The following is a 21,748-nucleotide window of genomic DNA, read 5'->3' as shown; positions in this document are numbered from 1 at the left end:
ACCTCTGTGTACCATGCCCAGACCGATGGGTTAGTGGAGAGGTTTAATAAAACTTTAAAACATATGCTAAGGAAAGTAGTGGACAAAGATGGTAGAGATTATTGGGATTACTTGTTACCTTATTTGCTGTTGGCCATAAGAGAAGTTCCCCAATCCTCCACAGGGTTTTCCCCTTTTGATTTATTGTACGGGAGACATCCAAGGGGGTTACTTGACATTGCCAAAGAGATGTGGGAGGGGCATTCCAGTCTGTATAAAACCGTTATTGACCATGTTTCTCAAATGCAAGAAAGAATTGCTTCTGTGGTGCCGATAGTAAGAGAGCACTTGGAACAAGCCCAGCAAGCACAGCAGAGGGTATACAACCGCAATGCTCGCTTACGCAACTTTGCTCCTGGGGACAGAGTGTTGGTGTTGGTTCCCACAGTAGAAAGTAAACTTTTGGCTAAATGGCAAGGACCCTTTGAAATCTTAGAAAAAGTGGGGCAGGTCAATTATAAAGTTTACCAGCCGGGGAAGAGAAAGCCAGAACAGATATACCATGTAAATCTTACAAAACCCTGGAAGGATAGAGCAGCACTGTCAGCCATCCGAGCCACTCCAGTAAACCCAGGGCCCATGGTACCCAAAGTGACAGTGGCAAAAACCCTGTCAGCCGGTCAACAGCAGGAAGTTAAGGAATTTCTGGTCAGAAATAGGGTGCTGTTTTCTGACCTACCAGGGAAAACCACGGTCATCAAACTTGACATAATCACTGACCCAGGGGTTAAGGCTAACTTAAAGCCCTATAGTTTACCAGAAGCCCAAAGAGAATCAGTGTCAAAGGAAATTAAAAAAAATGTTAGAGTTGGGTGTAATTGAAGAATCGCATAGTAAGTGGTCAAGTCCCATTGTGCTCATTCCAAAACCCGACGGGAGTGTGCGATTCTGCAATGACTTACGGAAATTGAACAGTGTGTCAAAATTCGATGTCTACCCTATGCCTAGGGTGGACGAACTAATTGAAAGGCTGGGGACGGCCAGGTATTTAACTACTCTTCACTTAACCAAAGGGTATTGACAAGTGCCGTTTACTGAGAGCGCCAAAGAAAAGACAGTTTTTTCTGCACCAGAGGGGTTGTTTGAATACAAAATGTTGCCCTTTGGGCAACATGGGGCACCTCCTACCTTTCAAAGAATGATGGATAGGATTCTAAGGCCCCACAGACAGTATGTTGCTGCTTTTCTGGATGATGTGGTCATTCATAGTCCTGATTGGCAGTCTCACTTGCCCAGAGTACAAGCAGTGTTGGACTCCATCTATAAGGCAGGTTTGACAGCCCAACCCAAAAAAGTGTTGTCTGGGGATGGAAGAAGTAAATTATCTTGGGTACACCATTGGCATAGGTTTGATAAAGCCACAGCTCATAAGATTGAGGCAATCCAAAACTGGCCATGACCCCTGAATAAAAAGCAGGTGAGAGCCTTCTTAGGGATCACTGGGTATTATAGGAAGTTTATATCCAATTTTGCCACCATTGCAGTCCCACTGACTGACCTTACCAAAGGCAAACAGAAAGTCATGGTGGAATGGGGTCCTGAAGCAGAGAAGGCTTTCCAGGAGTTAAAAATAGCAGAATGTACCCAACCAGTTCTGATGACCCCTAATTTTGAAAGAGAGCTTGTTGTACAAACCGATGCGTCAGATGTAGGCATCGGAGCGGTCCTGTCCCAAAGCAAAGAGGGTGAAGAACACCCGATTTTCTTCTTAAGCTGAAAATTAAATGTACATGAAAGAAACTGCTACAGTCGACAAAGAAGCATTGGCCATAAAGTGGGCGTTAGAGACTCTCAGGTACTACTTGGCGGGAAGAAAGTTCAGATTGATCACTGACCATGCCCCTCTGAAGTGGATGTCAGAAAACAAGGACAGTAATGCGAGAATAACGAGATGGTTCTTGGCATTACAAACCTTTAAATTTACGGTAGAACACAGGCCAGGAAGCCAGCTGGCCAATGCAGATGCTTTGTCACGTGTCCATTGTTTGGGGGCTGCGGTTCTGCCCCACAGGTCGAAACAAAGGGGGGATATGTGATAGAAGCACTGGTAAAGTGGTCAATGGCAGGTACATTTGTCCTAGGTTTTTGGCCTGTGTGTTCTAAAAAACCCCAGGAGAAGTCTGTTTAGTAAGCAGACCAGAGTATCGGCTTTTGGAAAAGCCGGTTTGGGTCCTGGGGATGTGGATGTGAGGAGAGGGAGGGCTCCATCCACAGGCCACTCCAGGTTTTGGGCCTTTCAGCCTGGTAACGGGCTCATTAGGGCTTGCAGCTGGAAGTGGCTGATATAAGCATGGTTTGTTTGTGGCTGAGTGTCTCACACCTGGGAGAGCAGGCAGACTAGCCTGTTCAGAGATAGTTGGTGATAATCCTTGTAAGTACTGTGCACATGTTTTGTTGATGGTAAGGGCAATAGGCCCTACCATTCTTATAGAGACGGAATCTGCTGTGTAGCTAATGCCCAGCCGGGCTAGGACTTATGTCTATGTTTTGTTTATGTTTTATATTCATTTGGCACAATAAAGACTGGCGCCGACTAGTTTGTACGAGAGCCCTTGACTGGTATCCTGTTTCTACGGCTGCTGTGTTTTTAAAGTGGGAGTCCATCTACCCCTTGAGAGGGACCCCTATCCCAACTATCTATTATCGATACTGGATTAAAACCTCTGTGCAACCTGCCTATACCTCTATATGATCCTGCCTATACCTTCTAAATGGATTGCTGAGTCATACAGTAAATAAATGCCTTCAGACTTTGAAATGTGTTTCCAACGCACAAAAGGTTAATATAAAACCAACAGGTTACACGCTGTGATCTAAAGACAATTTAGCGCAAAGAAATCATACAGACCCAAGGTACAGTTATTACATACGCACGCGCTTCTGGGACCAGTTACCGGCATCAACAAGAAACCTCCGTCAACAGCATCAGCATGAAGACTCCCGATTGGGGTCTGAGAGCACATATATACCCTTACAGGGATAGGCAATACAATAGGCAAGTTTGGCATGATTCCATTGGTTCTCCGTCTCGGTGCTTCTGTTACAGGACATTTAACAGGTTGTTTCAAATGGAGTCAGGTCAGCCTCCAACAGCCTTTTGTATCCTTTTTCCAGCTGCATGCAAATCTAAGCTGCTAACATTACACAGTACATTTTAGTATTTTAACTCTCTACGTCCATAAGTTGTGAACGCATGTTGCGATCTTCTCACCGATGACACCGGAAAGCTGTTGAGACAGAGTAGATCAGTACAACACCAAACACTGTTTGCTTATCATGTACTAAACCAGTGTTGGCTAACCTTGACACTCCAGCTGTTGTGGAACTATATATCCCAGCATGCCCTGCCACAGTTTTAGCATGCCCTAATAGCAAAACTGTAGCAGTGCATGCTGGATTATGTAGTTCCATAACAGCTGGAGTGTCAAGGTTAGCCAACACTGTACTAAACCTTAGATATCAAATAATTTTTATTTCACAACATTAATAATAAATTAATAATCCTTAGATTTTACACTTTGGAGCTATGGAAACTTTTATGTAAGTGCAGTGTGTGGGTATTAGGGGTTTGGAAAAGGGTGCTAGTTAAAGTTCACCATGGATGTAGTGAAGTCTTTTAAATGCGTACACATGAAGCTAATAAACAGCGTTCGTATGCGGGGTATTAAGCAGTAGCTAATGTGCGTATGGTGATAACAGTGCAACTGTGAGTATTTAATGTGTGTATGGGGTATGGTGAAATATGCGATCGCATGATGCTAATAATAGCATCGCCGTATGTACTTAAGTGCGAGTTTCCTAAAATGGCACTGAGCGGCCATTCGCAAAATAGCGTTGTGCAGATCTCATTTTTTAAATGGTGTCTTGTCGCCATTTGCAAGATGGCGTCGTTCCAATCTAATTTTAAACTGATTCTGTCTCAGCCAATTATCCAGCTTCGAGACTAATATATATATATATATATATATATAATATAATTATACAGCACGGAATGGCACTCCAATACAGCGGGCAACGGCCGAGGTGCACTGCATAAGAACAGGTATATCTGGAAGCAAGCGGCACTCAAACTGACTTTTCACACAATAGTACTCAGGAGCTAGATAATGCCTTCAACGTTTCGGAGTTTAATCCATCCTCAGGAAGAAAATATATAGTTACTGCACTGTTGTCACTGATAGTCAGGCAGTAACATACAGGGGTGTGTATGTGTGACATTTTATTTTACCTTTTGCTTTATTGGCAGGGCCAGGGTTTTTGTGCATTTAAAACACATGGGTGAATAGAAGTCTTCATTAACATTCATTTAGTCTTTTCTATTCATTCAGGGCTACGTTTTTTCTATGTGAATTTAGGTAGTTATCTGTTTGGAGTAGACTTGTCTGTCTTTCTCAGTATGGATAGGCCAGACAAGCGTTCTAAGAAGTCCCTGTTTATATTTGTACAAAATGTAAAAAAAGAAAATTGCCAAACAGTATGCGCTGTGCTGGCTGTTCACAGGGGGTTTCATTATCGGGATGTTTGGCTGACTAGTTGGGTGATGCCTGATTAGGCTAGCGCTATGGCGGACGCCATAGGTGAATTACGTCATTTTCAGGAAAATTATGATACACTGTGCTCAAGCTCCACCTTTGGCTGATGTATCGGTAGAGCCCAGATGGGCCCAAAATATGGGACGATGTCTTGCTCAGGTGGCAAAGTCACTAAATAAAATAGCACCATCTGCAGGGGCCACAGCTGTTAAGACATTCATATTCCTCTATAGATTTTCCTGGAAAAGAGGCTTCAGCTACCTCTTCCCAGGAAGAAGGGAAATTGGATTATGACTGGGAGGACACCTCAAACTGGGAGGGTGACTCCCATTCGGATTCAGGAGTTTCTATTTTGATAGATGCGATCAGGGAAACTCTAGTTACAGGAGGCAGCTATGCCAGATACTAATGCAGTTTCTTTATTTAAACATAAAAAGAAACATGTTTCGGTTTTCCCAGAATTTTCTAACTTTGAGGAAATATTAAAAGAAGCCTGGTTAAAGCCTGATTCAATATTTCGTATTCCGAAAGAGGATACCAAACAATGGGAAGTTCCACCCATGATGGATGCTCCTATTGCTAGGTTGATCAGGAATACGGTTATTCCCAAAGCTCAAGTCTGTAACTCTTAAAGATCCTGTGGATAGAAAGAATGAGGTTGTTCTAAAACTTTATTCACCTTGTCAGGAGTATCGCTGCGGCCAATTCTGGCCAGCACCTAGGTGGTAAAGGCTATCGGTCCTTTTTCAATCAGGGGATGAATCTGAAGCTAACTCCTTAGCTGATCAGATTTTGGAAGCTCTAACTTTTATAGGTCAGTGATCGTGCTGAGCGAAAAAAAAATGTGGGTCCCGGGGACCCCTCACTATAAAAAAAATTGGGGTCCTACTTCACGGTTTTTGGGTTCCATCACATATAATGCAGGGTGAGGGCAGGCAGCAGTTGTTGGGGTAGAGTTGCGGGTAAAGGCAGAGTGAAGTGGGTAGAACTGGGGGTACAGGGGAGTAAGGACAGGCAGGGCTTGGGGAGGGTAGGTTAAGTGCAGACAACAGTTGCAACAGTGCTGTTGGGCAAGGAGGGAGCTGGGACAGGCAGTGCTGGGAGTAGGGAGGGGGCAAGGGTAGATAGCAGCTGGCACAGTACTAGGGGGCAAGGAGGGGGTTAGGGTCTTTCACTGGCATTGCACAGAACAGTCCCATCACACACTGGCAGCACCCTGGCACTGCACAGAAGGCTCTCACCATACACTGGCTGCACCCAGGCACCACACAGAAGGCTTCCATTACACAATAGCACCCCCCTGGCAAAAAGGGTCCCACCACACATGGGCGCAACAGAGGAGGGCCCATCACACACTGGGGAATGAGGGTCCCACAACACAATGGAGAACATCTGGTGCAACACAAGGGCCCTCAGCTCACCCTGGTACCCCCATGTACCACACAGTACAGCAACACCACACACTGGTACCACTTTGGCATTGCACATCAAAGGAGTGCCCCACCACACACCGGCAGCCCCAGGTAAGACACTACCCACCGGTTAACACAGTATGTGGCCCTGGAGAGTGGCTACTAGCAGTACAGAAGTGTTAAACAGCATTAAGATTAATAATAAATGTAAGACATTCACAATAAAGGACAAAAGTCCTCCCAGTCCTGAATAACCCCTTACTCCCCTCATACACAGGGACTGAATAGTTCCACAACCGATGTATATTTGTGTGTAAAAATACTCAGCAAATTGCTCTTAACGGGATATTTGTTCAATCAGTCTTATCCAGAAGAACCTGTTCTCTTTATAGTAAATAGATGTTAATTATTACGCTTTGTGGGAACAGAATCTTTCTGACAATAGAACTGAGCTTACAGTTTCCTTAAGTGTCAGTTGTTAAAGTCCCGTAAAGAAGGTTTTCTCCGCTTTGGATGTAAAGCAGCCAGTCTGCTGTGAGGAATCTTATAAGCTCTATATTCCACTCTCCGCTTTAACAATTGCAATTGCGATCATGAACACGTTGGTAAGAACCAGTGAAACACTTAGTGTACTTTATACAGTCTTATGTTTGTTCGCGTCCTCAAGTGTCAAATTGTAGAGGACATACTCACTGTAACAACACCCGGACCTTCCGGCTGTCTCCACAGCAGGTGTTTAGCGATGTGTAGAGGGTTCGGCTTACCTCACAATCTTCCCGAATTGCTGATAATAACGGCTACTTGCAGGTAACCTCAAGCTTTCAAGGGGTCAGGAACAATTAAAGAGTCCCAGTCAATGTACTTGATGCGTTACTCCGTCTGTTACAGTGGCGGTTTCCTCGGAAGGTAAGTAAGCTTAAGTCGCCAGAGTGTGCACCCAGGAGAATGGGAATTACACCAGGAGGTATCGTATGCTTCCAGATCTGTTGCTTCAGGGTCCATGCCGTCACCCCAATTTGCATCGCTTGGCTTTGACGGCATGGTTCTTAATCCAGAAATTCTGATGGCCAAGGGGTTTTTAGAGTCTGGTAAAAACCATGATACAGGCTCACTGAACCAGTTACTTCCCAGATCTATCATCGAATCCGATTGAACACCTGCCGTTGTTATGCAATTGCAACCATGCACACGTTGGTCAGAACCGGGGAAACACTTAGGGGCATATCCAATTAGCCGCAGGGTTTTACCCGTGGCTAATTGTCAGGCAAAAGACCCGCGACGCGGGGATTAGCTATTCAATCAAATAGCTATTTCCCCGCGTCATTAGAATGGGACTCCCGCGCGTACACAGTGATTCCGCGAGAACTGCAGAATCAGTGTGTTATACCCTCTCTTGCACGAGGCCGAATAGGGCGGCTTCACGCTGATTTTACCTTGCACCTACATTCGGCATTCTCAATCCTGTTTCAAAGGAAATTGGCCACCATTCCAGAAGTTCAGACCTTCTTGCAGGGGGTTCTTCGCATACAGCCTCCTTATGTCCCATCAGTTCCTCCTTGGGACTTGAATTTAGTTTTGGAGGCTCTCCAAAAGGCACCATTCGAGCCTTTTGGAGTCTGTACAATTACGTTATCTCACTCTGAAGGTTGTTTTCCTTTTGGCCATTGCCTCGGCCAGAAGGGTATCTGAATTAGCGTCTTTCCTATAAAGCTGTGCTGCTTATTTTTCATGAAGATAGGGTAGTGTTACGCACTAAACCTTCCTTTCTGCCAAAGTTTGTATCGGCTTTCCACATTAACCAAGGTATTCTCCTTCCATCTTTTTGACAGAATTCAGTGACTAGTGAAGCGTCTTCATTAGCACTGTTGGATGTGGTACGTACGCTACGCATTTACCTGGACCATACCGTGTCTTTGAGGCATACGGATTCCTTGTTGGTGTTGATGGATGCACCAAAAAGAGGCTGGCCTGCCTCAAAAGGGTTCATCACTAGATGGGTCACTTCTGCCATTAGGCAGGCATATTTGTTCTCCTAATGTGACTGTTTCAGCCTCAATTCGGGCTCACTCGACTCATGCTGTCAGAGCCTCTTTGGCTGTACAGCCTGGTGCCTCGGTTGAGCAGCTCTGCAAAGCAACTACCTGGTCATCCGTACACAGTTTCACAAAATGTTACCGCTTCCATACATTCGGCGCAAAATTCACATTGGGAGTAAAATTCTTAGAGCAGTTGGTTCCGACATTCCCCCTCCCCCCCCCCCCTCTTAATTGGCTTGCTCTGGTATATCACCCAGTTGTAAGGCATCCCCCAGATGGATGATGAAGGAAATACGATTTTTACTCACCATAAAATTTCTTCCTTGGAGTCCATCTGGGGGATGCCAAGGACCCTCCCTTGTTTTATTTATTTATTTTTTTCATAGATACTAGATACCTGGCTCTCCTCTGGCTTTGTTAAACATTAGACTGAGTTTATGGTGGAAGGGGAGGGGTTATATAGGGGGTGGGAGCCAGTTTTCAATTAGCTAGTGTCGGCTCCACCCACTAATATACATATGGCAAAAATTTAATTTTTGCCATTAGTACTGTATTGATTAGTTTTTTCTGTGTCTAGCTGTTACCCTCCTTTATAACTTCCTGTTACCCTCCTTTATAACTTCACACTCTCTTTAGCAGTTGTGGCTGTTGTAATTTGGTATTACAAAGTGTGGGCAAGAATACTGCTAAGATGCCAAACTTTTGCTTGTCCTGCTTTCATAACCTTTTGTCACTAGACTGATAAAAGTACATTTGTAATGTAAATAGTCCTCATGGTGTGCTAATCTAAAGCTGGGTAATGTTGGCGGGGAGAAGTCACAGCTGGCGGTGAGAGCTCCTCCACGGACACTATAGAGGTCTGACCAACAGCAGCTTACCACCAGTCACAAGACAGGACGGGCACTACATCCAATCATGTCCTAAGGTGTACAAGACCGTGCTGTGGGCTTCCAACCACGCGTAGTAAGCAATTAACTGCGAAACGTCTGACGTTTTGCTATGCACTTCTGCACCTGCTCCAACTCCTATTATATGTGAATGCAAAGATTAGATGGTTAGAAGGTGGGCCTAACCTGCGAGGGAGAGCTTAGGGACTCAGGCAGTACAGCATATGACTGTCCATAGACAGACAGCAAGTGGGCTTTTGCCTGCGAGGGAGAGATTGGGCATCCCTGCAATGTACTAGTGGTAATACTAGACAAATGGCAATTTAATTCAGCCCACCAGTGAAAGCTGGGAAATTGCCTGTTTAAATATTCATTCTACAACAATTTCACTGAGGTCACACTGTTATAGCAGACAATGCACAGGTCTGACTTGCATGTTAAACGAATCCAATGTGTATTTATTGGTTCAATGTATGGGCACAATCTAATTTTCAAGGGATAATTACCTCAATAAAAGGTTCTCCTTAACCTTTGATGTAAACAGTATCATTTAACTTGTAACTTATACATAGTATTATATTCAAAAAGTCGATACTTCATGTAAAATATACTGAATGACACTTGGCTAATTATTGGATGTCATTTGAACGAAATATAATCTGTGGTGGTGAATGTATACAATTAGTGGCTAATTTGCAAATGCCAAGTAATTACTTCTTATTCTCAAATTGACCATATATAACCCAGCTCAGAACAGCTAATGGCAGATTTCCTTTCTAATAATATCTAATGATTTATATTAATAAGTCTAAACATACTACAAATGGGACATTCTGAGACGTGTTGAATAATTTAATATACAATACTGTGCAAAAGTTTTAGGCAGGTGTGGAAAAAATGCTGCAAAGTAAGAATGTTTTCAAAAATAGAAGTGTTAATAGTTTATTTTTATCAATTAACAAAATGCAAAGTGAATGAACAGAAGAGAAATCTAAATAAAATCAATATTTGGTGTGACCACCCTTTGCCTTCAAAACAGCATCAGTTCTTCTAGGTACACTTGCACACAGTTTTTATAGGAACTCTGTAGGAAGTTTGTTCCAAACATCTTTGAGAACTAACCACAGAGCTTCTGTGGATTTAGGGTTGCTCAAATCCTTCTCTAATTTTGGGCTTTGTCGTAAAATAGACAGTAACTTGCTCTTTCTCTGGATCCTGAGATACAACCTTCCCGGGGATGGGATTGGAACTGTGTTGGGCAAAATGCTACATTCAATACATGGGGATTTTTCTACCCTATAATATGCATGACCTGTATTCCCGTAATATACAAAATCTCATTATGCGCTCCCTTGAGGATCTACGCTCTTGGTGCTATTCTCTGTCTCTCATAACTTGGATTGGTGGACCTTCACAAAATTATCACTTTCCCAAAATGGTATACCCACCCTAGTTGTTGCCTCTTATTCTAACCAGTTCCCATGAAAATATTTTCACTCCTTTATGGAATAAGAGAAAAAAATTTAGTTTTTCGTCTTGCAATGGGCGAAAGTGAAGAGTGGCATCAATTATCTAGATATTTGACTGTATGCACAGGCTGTGATCTGTTATTTAAGATACGATTCATAAACATGATACATACAGTGTGCCAACACTACGCTGTAACAGCAGTTCTTACCTACTATGGATCTTGTTAGTGTTTTACACCTTCATAAACTGATAATTCCTTCTGACTTGCAGGACAACCCCCTTTTTTTTCAAATAATATTTTTTATTGTGTAAAGCACCAGAAGTGTCAACAATACATAATGCAGTATGCAATATAAGTATTACAATTGCATGGCTTTGAATAAACATTAAAATAATTAAATATCTCGTAACAGAAAAAAAACTGTAAAATTGATATATTTATGAACAGAAATTACCTCTTATCAATAGCCATAATAAGACTACACAGATATTGAACTAATACATTAAATTGGTATAGAAAAACATTTGATATGGTTATAACTAATTTGGTACCCATGTGAGAAAAAAAAAAAAAGCCAATACAAAGAAAAAGACAAGAGGGAAGGGGGGGGCGGAGCCTAGGACAAGAAGACCCAACCTCAAGGAGTTACATCAAATGGGAAGAGGAAGTCTATTTATCCACTACATACTAAAAGGAAGATCTTCCAAAAGTCTGTCTGTTGTGGACCCAGGGGTGGTGATAGGAGCAGACACAGAAGCAGACTTAAATGAAAAAGTGGAGTTTTACCAGGCACAGGAGGAGGTGAAGTTGCTGATACCCCAGGGGTGATTAACGAGGTTTGCAGAGTATCTTGGCGTTTAGACATCTCCTGTAGGAACTGGGCCATTTGATGTTGCATAGCTTCCAGGTTTTCTAAACGACCAGCAATATAGCAAAATAAATCCACTGCAGACTCCTGTTCCATGGCCGGATCCATGGGGCCAGTGCAAACTGTGAGGTTCTGAATTTGTTGTGGACCCGGGGTGGTGATAGGAGTTTTTAATAAGTGACTTAGAAGACATGGGAATGGCAAATGAAAAAGTCCAGTTATAGCACTAAAGTGCACTAGATAACTGTAGTGGGGGTTAATGAGAAAATGTCCAGATAGTGACAGGCAGGAACAGTCCACTATACAAGTATGGTGAGCTGAAAACAGAATGCAGGTATGATGAGCTGTAACTGAATGAAGGTATGGTGAGCTGTAACTGATGCAGGCAGAGGTAGTGAAGTCCAGCTGGGAGTGAAATGAGGCAAGGTGCAGGGAAACAGCAGGTTCAGGTACTCAGGCAGGTAAGAAGGTATGTGGAGGGTGCAGGGTAAGTCCAGCAGGTTGGAGCAGGCAAGGTTCAGGCTAGGAGCGTATACAAACAGGCAGATAAGGCACAGGTACTCTCAGCCGCAGCTGAGAAACACATTGCACTGGCAAATGAAGGTAGGCTCTGGACCTTCCTAAATACTCAGTGCCGCGCTGTGACTGGCTGGAATGAGCACATGACCTACCAGGATTGGACAGCCGGAATCACATGGCCGCAGGTAAGATGGCGGCGCCTATGCCAACAGAACGTAACACCACCAGACCTCACCAGGCTTACTGACAATGTGCCCGCACAGAACCACGCGCAGCCAATGCCCCTTGCCAAACACCAGCATTGCTGCCAGAGACCCCCCGCCATAACGACCTCACAGGTAATACCCGGTGACTACCATGCCGAGAAACCCTGGCCGGGACAACATGGTGTTTTTCAAGGCACAATCAATTCTATGTTGAAGTTCCCCAGAAATTATTTAGTGTGAAACATCCGCAATGAAGGAGGAGAGGCCGCTATCCAGTTCTTTGTGTGGTGGGTACCATCCCAAATATAGCCCACTCTGCCGTGAATGGGATATAGTTTACAAATTATCAAGGGAGAACTTCCTAACTGCCAGCCAAAATTGACGTAGTAATGGGCAAGACCAGAAACAATGGAGGAAATCCGCCTGAGGGGTTTCACAACGTAAACAGTTGTGTGAAGAAATCATTCCTGCTAAGTATTGCCTATGGGGTGTGAAGTAAGACCTATGAAAGCTGTTTAAAAACATTTCCTGATACTGCAGTGCGGGTAGTAGTTTACAGGAGCAACGCAAGTTGTCAAGTAAGGCATCACATGTTAATGAGGGGAAAGAGGACCACCATTGGCTGACCCCTAAGCTAACCTGTTCGTGATCCATCTGCTTTCTCAAAATAGTGTAATGCAACGATATCTCTGTCCTAGAGGGGTGGAGGGGATCGCAGCACACCATCAATGGCATTATGCCAATCCAAATCAGAAAAAACCCTTATTACAGAGCTCGCATAATGCTGTGCTTGGAAGAATGCTAAAGGGAATCGTTGGAGTATCGGGTATTTTTCTCTGGCCTGTTCAAGGTTAGTAGACGTTTATTAGTGACATCCACGACATTACTCACATCTTTCACTCCCTCTCTCCACCATAAAGTGAAAGGTAAGGATGAAGTCTATCCCGAAAGTCCGGATTGGTCAGGAAAGGCAGAAATAAGGAGTTATGTGCATTTAGATTGTGTTGGCGGCATGATATATGCCACAATCTCTTTGTGGACCACAATAGGGGGTTTTCTCGTACTACTTGACTAATTTCTGCATCATGCTGATGTAAGAAGCTAATTAAATTTCTCTCTGACAAAAACTGTTGATCAATGATTGAATCAGTATATATATTGCTATTGTGTAGCCAGTCCCGCAGGTAGCGCATGGTAGATGCATGATTGTAGTGGGTTAAATGTGGAAAATTAATTCCTCTATTGTTTCGAGTCTGTTGTAGTTTTAGGAGGGCTATTCTAGGGCGTTTGCCCTTCCAAAGAAATTTCTTAAATAAAGCATTCATTTTTAAAGTGTCTTTAAGTAGGAGTGGCAAGGAGTGAAACAGATAAAGTGTGGGAAAGTCACCATTTTTGTTAGACTTGCCCTGTCTAGATAGGACAACAGGAGATGACTCCACCCCTCCAACTCCACTGCAAGGACAACCCCCTTTTAATGACTGCCTTGGACGAAATGGCACACTGTCAGACATAAATGGTGTCTCAATAACCATCATTCATTATTTCTTCCCTTAACAAATATTGAATTGTAATATGGTGAAGCCACGTTACAGTTTACCTCCTGGACAACTGAAGGTTTTATATTTGACACCTAATTTTGATGTTAAAAATAGTTGGAAGTTTACTTTTCTTCATGCACCCAATCTCCGGTTTCTGTAAGCACAACATTATGCATCTGCAGTGCTCGGATACTGCCTAAAGCACTTTCTTAGGTCTTCTCCGTATACCGTATTATGGTGGTCAGAGGAAATCTGCCATTACTGAATGGGTCACTCAATTTTCACATTTAAATGAACAAATGCTGCTCACTGCCTTTTCATATGCTAATAAAACACTTTGTTCATCTATGTATAGAGAGATGCACTTTTGTGTATATTATCAAGGTTATCTTAAACCGTCTAGACGTAGTTTAATTGGCTTGCAAACTCATCCTCAAGAAGTTTACTACTGATAATTTAATAAATAAACTTCCCCCCCACCCCTCCTCCAGAATGCGCTGTATTGGGGATCTCAAACTCGTTTTGCTAATAGTAGTAGAAAGTTACAATTTATCCCTGCAGCTGCCAAAAAATCTATTCTCCACCACAGGATTCATCCCAACCCCCAAGTCTCTCCCTCTCTCTAGAAAAGCTGTTTTTTTTCTTCTTAAAATGGTTTTCACTTGAATCCTCTCACCACAAGGAAGACAGAGTTCAAACCTTGTGGGAGATTTATATTTATATCATACCAGTACCAAGGTACTGTAACCTTCTACTAGCTGGCCTCCCAGTCTCTCACCTCTCTCCACTACAATCGGTTCTCAATGCTGCTGCTCGGCTCATCTTCCTCTCCTGACGTTCTACATCTGCTTCCCCTCTCCTTCAAGCCCTACACTGGCTCCCCTTCCCCTTCAGATGCCAATTCAAGGTTCTTACATTCGCCTACAAAGCCCTCACCAAATTCTCTCCCACATACATTTCTGACCTTCTCTCCCTCCACACTCCTGCCCGTCCACTTCGCTCAACTAATGCATGCCGCCTCTCTTGCCAACTGATTACTTCCTCCCACTCCCGCATCCGAGATTTTGCCCGTGCTGCTCCCTACCTTTGGAATGCTCTCCCTCTCCCTATCAGACTCTCCACCTCTCTACAAATCTTCAAACGGGCTCTCAAGACCCACTACTTCATCAAGGCCTTTCAGCACTCATCCTAACCCACCTCATGCTCTTTCCTTCCTATCTTCCCCTTCTGTGTCACGCCTGTCTGTGTGCCCCTCCCCTTAGAATGTAAGCTCTCACGAGCAGGGACCTCTTCCCTCATGTGCTTCTCTTTACATTTTCTTCCACTCTCTACTCCCCATTAGGGCATCTAACACGTGACTGCCAACTCCCGGCAGCTTATTGTGAGTGCTTTAATCACTATTTCAGCAATGTATATAAGTTGTGTCCTTGTCCTGCACTGTAATGTACTGTAAGTTACTTGTTTCTTGTTCACCTATTAGTTCTATGTACGATGTAAGGCGCTGCGGAACACTTGTGGCGCCATATAAATAAAGGATAATAATAATAATAATAATACCAGGTTCTGTTAAATCAAAGTTTAAAACATATTTCCATAATACTGGGTAGTATGAGACCAGGACTTCTCCTATAAAATTATCATGTGAATGGTATTAGTTGCACCTTATGTAATTGTGTGTGCTATGTATTTTCGGTTGTAAGGTTGGAGGATCCTACATGTTGTTGTTTTTTTTTTTAAAGTATTGTATACTGCATTATATGCCTGTGTAAAGGTAATCGGAAATATTCACACGTTCCTTGGTAAGATTTGCAAACAAATGACACCCAATGTATTCATTAATGAATGAAAAACCTGACTATAGAAAATGATGCTACACTTGTTACCATAACACCCTAAATATAGAATTCTGCTGTCCTTCGCAGAACCATTAAAATAAATAACAGAACCTCAGAATTAATAGTTCTGTTCAGCCTTCCTAAATTCTGTTAATCCTATTACTTATTTTATACAGACATTTAAATAATAAGAGAAAAGGCACCAATATAATAATAGGTAACAACATAACGTGCAAGTTCACTAACAGACATTACCACAGTATATTTTCGCAGTTGCTCAAAGCAAATTCTCAGTCTGCAAAGGTTTGCAAATGTATTGTTTGAATAACTATATAAAAATAGCCTTAGAAGTCTCTAGTGAGAAGAGATGTGCATTATTAATTACTGAGGCTTTAATAATTACTTTAATAGTACTTCATTTTTCTGTGAGGAACCATGGTTATGTCTTGGATGACACAAAAAAAATAGTATAAAATGTGTTTTTTATTGTTGTTGACTGTTTTTATATTTACGGTGACATTACATTTGCACAAAGCACCAGTCTTTTACATAATATTCTGTTGTCTTAATAAAGACAACCATCACGGACCAGCATGAGTGTCCATACCTGCTGCAATTTTGACAGCCAATTTTAGATGCAAATCTCATATTGTGAGCACCCTATAAGACCACCAATCCTATTCAACATCTGCTGGAGTTCCTCAGGTGTTGGTCAGGCTAGATTGTAAATTGTCAGAAGATGACCGCATCTGACAGTGTATGGCCACATGAACATTTATAAAAGTTGAAAAGATCTCATTTTTAATTGGATTTTTATTTAATTTCTAAACTAATTTCTGTTTTTATTTGATAATTTATTTTTTTATAGAAAGATACTCCGTCAACAGAACAAACAGAAGTTTGGGGATACTTGGCTATTTTTTGGTTGTCGAAGTCATGATAAAGACTACTTATTTCGGTAATTATATGTTGCTTACAAATAACTTTACCCAAAACTGACATTTCTGTTTCTTGGGCCATTCAGCAATTATACTAAAATCATGAATTCTACTTGCCCTACCACAGGTAAAAGGCATGGTGAGTGAATAGCTGGACTCTATTAGGTACTGGGCCCCACCAAGTGGCTTGAGGAATGCCAAACGCCAGCTAAAAAGCTTTATGTATAACCTATTGAACAGATTTAAGTTTTAGGTGAAGCTATCATTTACAGCTGGCTTCACAAAATTTTTGTTGCTGCACTACCACAGTTGTAAGTAGCGCAAGTCCTATCTTTGTGGTGCTGTTGTGAATTATTTAAATTAGAGCACCCTTTAACTTTACATAATGGAAGCTATTTTGTGTTCATGAGACTACTGCCCGTTCCATGAAAGGCGCTATATTAGATTTCAATCTGGTGATTGTGGAAGAGATTGGAGTACAACTCACTGTCCTGTTCATGGAACCAAGAGACGATGTGGTCTGTAGCGTGGCATGCACATGGGGGAGGGGGGTGGGGTATGTGTGAGTGTGTGTGTATGCATGTATATGTATGTGTGTGTGTGTGTGTGTGTGTGTGTGTGTGTATATATATATATATATATATATATTAGTAAAAATAACCTTTATGTTGCGCTGGTATGTACTTTAAGCTGCACCCTACAGCTGGCCCTCTGCTAGCGAGGACCTAACAATAGTAATAACAATAATAACAAATACCTCGGGTGCGCTGTTGTTTATCCTCTATCACCAATAATGGATATTATTAAATTCACAATAATTCACAATATAATATAAGTCGCCCAATTATTAAACCTCTTGATAGTGAGTTTTTAGATACCTGAATATTTTATTCTTGATTTACAAACATTAGCAATTGTTTAAAATACAATAAAATTGGTTCACATAAATATTCAAACAGTGTTTCACTAACCTGGACCATAGCAGGAGAGAGAGCTTTAATTCCCACCTACACCCTTACGGGTGCGAGCTCATAGGCAGGTTTCTCACAAGATGGAGACAGGCTGTTACACTGTTGACCCTACGCGTTTCATCCTCATACAAGACTTCATGGGTACATATCAAAATAGTTCAAATATATAGTAAATGTTGGAGATCTATCTCTGTCTTTCAATGAGGTGATGTTTGCAAATGAACCTGATAGTGTCAAACGATCATATTAATGGATCAATTAAGGAGGTTCATCACACTTTCACAGCGTGTCTGTGTTCATATACGGACCTGTAAAGCTTAGCAGTGTTTCAATCTGTGCATGTGTCCTTCTGTTAGCAATGGCTGTAAGGGCCGGAGAGCTGTACAATAATGAGTGTCTGCAGGCAACAGTGAAGCATGGTGGAGATTCCTTGCAAGGTTGGGGGTGCATTTTAGCAAATGGAGTTGGGGATTTGGTCAAGAGTAATGGAGCCCTCAATGCTGAGAAATACAGGCAGGTACTTATCCATCATGCAATACCATCAGGGAGGCGTCTGATTGGCACAAAATTTATTCTGCAACAGGACAATGATCCCAAACATACAGCCAATGTCTATGAGAACTATCTTCAGGGTAAAGAAGAACAAGGAGTCCTGGAAGTGATGATATGGCTCCCACAGTGCCCTGATCTCAACATAATCATGTCTGTCTGGGATTATGTGAGCAAGTCTACAGATGTGCCCAGCTAGTTTTTTTGCTCCATATCCTATGTAGCGCGCCACGCAAGGCGAGCCACACAGAAAGTTTCGTAATGTAGCATAGCACTGGAAAAAAGTCATAATGTGTAATACAACTTTTTGTCCACCAGGTGTCACTTTTCCTAAACTACACAGCTCATTTGTCTGATTTCCAATGCATGTTCTGCATCACCGCCCGATGATTGGCTGACAGAAGCGGTGATTCGGTACACTATACAGTAGTACAGCGTTTTCCACATGGAATGAGGAATGTATAATAAAGCTGTAGAAGAATGTCTAATAAAGTTTGAAATCATTAAGCTCTGTATTACACACTGACAGTGCAGTTGAAATTGCACACTTGCGCCAGTGTAAGTACTTTCAACACTCTCCCAGACTTAGACATTGTAGTGATTTCATTACTTTAGGAACTACTGTAGTAATAGGATGAGGCGTGTGGCCCTAGGGGGATAATGCCTAGTCACACTGCTTCTCCCATCTTCTTGTCACTTGGGTTCGAGACCTTGAAAATATAGATTTTTATTTTTTTTTAATCTTCACTTATTCAGGATTCAATACATTATCCACAACTTCCCACCACCTGGCATTTCTATGCTATTTTATGCCACTGTGTGCTCAAGAAAGGGGTGTATGGCGCTCCAATACAGTACCCACGTAGCACAAAGCTAGTCGCGCTACATTATGGCATCTTGAGTCTATTTCTACCGCGCATACCTAGTGTTTCGGGAGTCAAACACAGCGAAAGTGGGATGTCTGTATTACAGTACATACTGACTGCGTTTAAAGTGCAAAATTGCATCAATGTCAGCGCTGTCCCAGACTTGGACACTATAGTGATTTCTCATGACCAGTAACTGGTAGTGCGCTCTGTTTGTAATACAGAGACCTCTCTCTCTCAAACTGACTTGCGTCAATGTCTGCACGGTTGGCGCTGAGGTGGCTGTCAGCCAGCTCCGAGGGGTTACAAATTGGATCACTGGCGTATGCCCAGTGGAGGGGTTGCAATGGGTTTTCTGGCGTATGCCCAGTGGGTTGGTAGTCAAACACAATGGAGCCAGTCGAGCTACAAGTGAGGCTCACAGTACACGTAATTCGCGGACGCCACATCACGTACAGTACACGACAGTTGCAGGTCTTGCTACAGTACGACAGGCTTGTGGACGTTAGCGGTTAGGTGTTCCGTCTTTACCTGCCTGTCCCGCCTGTTCTAGACCTTTTTAATATTGTTTTATTTTTTTTAATTCTTCACTAGTTCAGTATTGTTATCCAACCCTTACTAAACTCAATACATTATATACACTAGATGTGCCCAGCTACTTGTAGTGTGCAAGTCCCAGTCAACGGAGTTAGCAGTGCAGCATGTGCCCTGACCGTTCCCTGCTGTGAAGGGCATCTACAGTAGATGCTGCCATTAGGCATGTGTCCTCTCTATCAAAGCACACATGGTGTGTGATGTCACACTTCACTAAGCGGTCACGCGGTCGCCCAGCGCTACCAGATCCTCACTAAGGGGGGTATTCAATTAGGCTGCGAAAAGTCAGAATCGGCGATAATTTATCGCCAACGATGTCATTTTCGCCTCACAATTTGATTTGCACCCGCGATTGTTTTTCGCCTCCCGGACTTTCCGCCTACGTATTCAATTTGAAAGAATACGAAAACGGGACCCGGCGACACTGAAACAATCGGAAAGCCATGTCAGATTTGGGGAAAGCAGCCTAACACCCTCCAAAAGATGCTCTGACATTGGGGCTAGCTATGGTTACCCCAGATTTGGCTTGCTGAATGTATTTGGTGTTTTTAAACTGGATCAATAGCTGCAAAATAGCGTTTTTGTGTAAGTGCTGAAGAATAGTATTCAGGAGTTTTATTTGCAGAAAATAACTTATCCCAGCAAATGTGGGGTACTTGAAAATGGGGGCCAGCATATTTAAAAGTTGCTAAAGTTAAGTTTAAAAAATTGTGTAAAATCCACCTGCCGCAAGCACCTGCAATGAAAAAAACACCAGGGCCATACTTGGGGACCCCCCTGGAGTCTAGTTCGCTAGTTTTTAACTTTATTCCCCAACTTTGTTAAGTGTTTTTTTCAAAAAAATTTGACGCAGTTTACCTTTGGTGCAGTCTGAAGGTTGCACGGGGGTTCACTCAACGTTGCATCCCAAAACCCCAATTCTGCACTTTTTTCTGCCTGCTATTCATAGGCGAAACTTTTTCGCCTATTACACTAGGCGGAAAGTCTTTCAAATTGAAAACGGCGATACTTTTCCGCCTGGCGAAATGACGTCATCGGTGAAACTTTTTCGCCAATCTCGGCTTTTCACTCCAAATTGAATACGGGCCTCAATGTGTACAGTATGTTTACTGTATACTACTGTAAGTGCCGGGCAGCCGGGAAATCACTGGGATGGGCAACAGGGATATAACTGACTGCGGGCGGCAACCCCCATCGGCCGGCGCCCCTGGTGAGGGCACTCCTGGCCAATAGGAAGATATGCCCCTGCATCTGTGTGTTATTGACTTTTTGTTATCATAATGTAGCCGCTTGCAACACGTAACGCACAGATCCGTGCATGCATCTGTAATCTGTTTTTTTCACCAATACTTGGAGCATGGATCTCCCTGATCCGTGCTGCAAGCATCTTCTGCTATTGCGTATGATCTAATATAAAAATAGTTCAACCATGCACGATAGTTCTTACTATACGTCACGTACTGATTTACAGTAAGATTAATTCCTGTTCAGTAAGAACTCACTACATTATTCACAACAACCCCAACTGTACCTTGCAATGACAGTTGCACATGTTGGGTCTCAGACGCACTTAAAGACTGAAGGTGCCCACACACATACCGATCTGCACACGATCCCACGATGTGTGCGATTTCCCCTGAACTCTCCCCCGGCAGCTCCTACACACGATTTGGAGTAAAAAGCATAAGATCTATTCTGCTGCTTAACTTTTTTTTCCCCCAGTGCATTTTGTCCCAGATTGTCAGATCTGCCCTACTGCACGGCAGATCTGATGATGCGATGTGCGACCAGCGGGGACGCGCATCGCATCGTGATCGTGAGTTAGGACTCACGATTTCCTCACGATTTGGCCATATTTTACACGATCTGTCGTCACGATTCGTCGGAATCGGCCAGATCGTGTAAAATATCGCTATGTGTGTGGGCACCTTGACTTACACACAAACACCAAATTTATAAATTAACAACAATTTTTACTTAACCTAACATACTGTAATATACTGTACTGTATGCAGTTAATAACACCTTTTTAATACATGCTTTTAGATAAGATGAAAACAAAATTGATTTGCGAATGGTCACTGCATGATGCCAACTAGAAAAAGTAAACAAAAATGGTTGTACCTGTAAGTACTGTACGGTCAAACACAGTATTGTACAGTAAATTAAAAATATATTGTTACACAGTAGTTTAACAGTATACAGTATGAATCTACTACAGTACTGTACTGTATATACATTACTGCAGTTTTCTTAGTCCACTAGATGCACTGAAAAGTGCACGATTACGACATTGCAATCATGCAGTCGTTTGTCAGTCTGTGATGAGCCTGCACTGAACAAGCAGTCATTCAGTGCAGACTCATCAATCATCTGCAAACATTGCTCAACCTGACGTTATCGTCAGGTTGACCAGCTTGTTTGCACAATGATAGATGTCTAAACGACCAGCGGCCACACGCATCGCTGGTCGTTTTAGACATTTTT

At 42.7% G+C, this 21,748-nt stretch overlaps 1 protein-coding gene across 10 annotated transcripts in view; it reads left to right on the top strand.

Moving 5' to 3' along the window:
• Positions 1 to 21,748, top strand: part of MTRR (5-methyltetrahydrofolate-homocysteine methyltransferase reductase) — a 151,735-nt gene that overhangs the window by 120,299 nt on the left and 9,688 nt on the right. For 9 of the 10 annotated variants that reach the window (XM_088442368.1, XM_088442360.1, XM_088442361.1 and 6 more), the window contains one exon: positions 16,212 to 16,301. In XM_088442368.1, coding sequence (XP_088298494.1) covers positions 16,212 to 16,301 — 90 coding nt within the window. Of the gene's footprint in view, positions 1 to 16,211; positions 16,302 to 21,748 lie in introns of those variants that run through there. The other variant, XR_015868742.1, reaches the window with a different exon arrangement.

This window comes from Taudactylus pleione, unplaced genomic scaffold (assembly GCF_031769625.1).
Source record: "Taudactylus pleione unplaced genomic scaffold, aTauple2 ptg000309l, whole genome shotgun sequence".
NCBI classification, from domain to species: domain Eukaryota; kingdom Metazoa; phylum Chordata; class Amphibia; order Anura; family Myobatrachidae; genus Taudactylus; species Taudactylus pleione.
This window is presented reverse-complemented; position numbering and strand designations above follow the sequence as displayed.